Source organism: Corvus brachyrhynchos, unplaced genomic scaffold (genome assembly GCF_000691975.1).
Source record: "Corvus brachyrhynchos isolate BGI_N302 unplaced genomic scaffold, ASM69197v1 scaffold193, whole genome shotgun sequence".
Lineage (NCBI taxonomy): Eukaryota > Metazoa > Chordata > Aves > Passeriformes > Corvidae > Corvus > Corvus brachyrhynchos.
In genome coordinates this window covers 865588-866683 of record NW_008237087.1, presented here as the reverse complement: position 1 = coordinate 866683, position 1096 = coordinate 865588, and the positions used below count along the sequence as shown (strand labels likewise).

Genomic DNA, 1096 nt, shown 5'->3' with positions numbered 1-1096 from the left:
GATATCACGGGGCTGGGAGACATCGCAAGGGTTTGGGGACATCACGGATCGGGGGCTGGGGACATCGTGGGGCTGGGGGATACGGGCTGGGCACAGGTGCCATCGGGAGGGGGAGTTCCCTCCCTGGCAGGGAAGAATTGGCCTGGGTCTCTCCTCAAAGTCCACCCTGGGGACACATCGGGGATCCTGGGGGACATTGGCCACGGGGGCCTGTGACAGTGGGAGGTGGCAACTCCACAGCATCCATGGGGTGGCCCTGAGGGGGCCATCCCCCTTCCCTGTGGGGTCCACGGAGTTGGATGCGGGTGGGACGTGGGTGAGCACCCCCAGACCCCTCTGGTATCCCCTCCGTGGGACATCGTGGGCACCCCCAGACCCCTCTGGTGTCCCCCCGCAGCCGCATCGCCTGCTACGTCACCGTTTTCCAGAACATCTCCAACCTCCGTGACGTCTTCTACAAGGAGATGAGCAAGGTGGGGAGGGCACCTCAAAACACCTCCCCCACCCCCTGGCAGCACCAGGCTTCCCCAGGTGTCCCCAGGCCTCCCCAGGCCCCCCCCAGGTGTCCCCAGGTGGCTACGCCGGTGCTGCCCCCCACACCCCCAGAGTCCTCACTCTTCATTTAATTCATTCAGAGCAGCCCGAGAGTGTTCGGGGTGTCCCCAGGTGTTGGGGGCCCTGCTGAGCCCCCGGATGATGAGGGGCACCTGGGGGCCCCCTGAAGTGTTCCTGTGTCCTCCCTCCCCAGCTCAACCGAGACCTGTACGAGGTGATGAGCAAACTGGAGAAGCAGCACTCGAGCAAGGTCTTCATCATCAAAGGTGTCCCCAGGTAACACCTGGGGGAGCTGAGGGGACGGCGGGGGCTAAGGGGACAAATCGCCCCCAACCCCCACAAATGTGATGGAGTCCGGTCCCAAAGCCCTGGGGCGGGTGGGCGTCCGCCAAAGAGGGGCTGAGCGTGCTTTTGGTGGTCCTGGGGAGTTAATCCGGGTCCCGCTGGATGGGGCAGCGTCACCTGCAAGCTGGGCCAGTGACACCCCAAGGACGCTTGGGGACACCCCAAGCTGAACCCCTCTGTGTCCTCCCCCCCCAGC

General features: G+C 65.1%; 1 protein-coding gene across 1 annotated transcript in view; it reads left to right on the top strand.

Annotated features, from left to right (window-relative positions):
* The window catches only part of BIN2 (bridging integrator 2), a gene marked incomplete at its 5' end in the record, with an annotated part of 4288 nt that extends 3216 nt beyond the window's left edge, over nucleotides 1-1072 (top strand). Inside the window, 2 exons of the mRNA XM_017728691.1 lie at nucleotides 331-473; nucleotides 749-1072. Of these exons, the coding sequence (XP_017584180.1) occupies nucleotides 331-473; nucleotides 749-835 (230 nt within the window). The remainder of the gene's footprint in view (nucleotides 1-330; nucleotides 474-748) is intronic.
* Nucleotides 1073-1096: the final 24 nt, after the last annotated feature.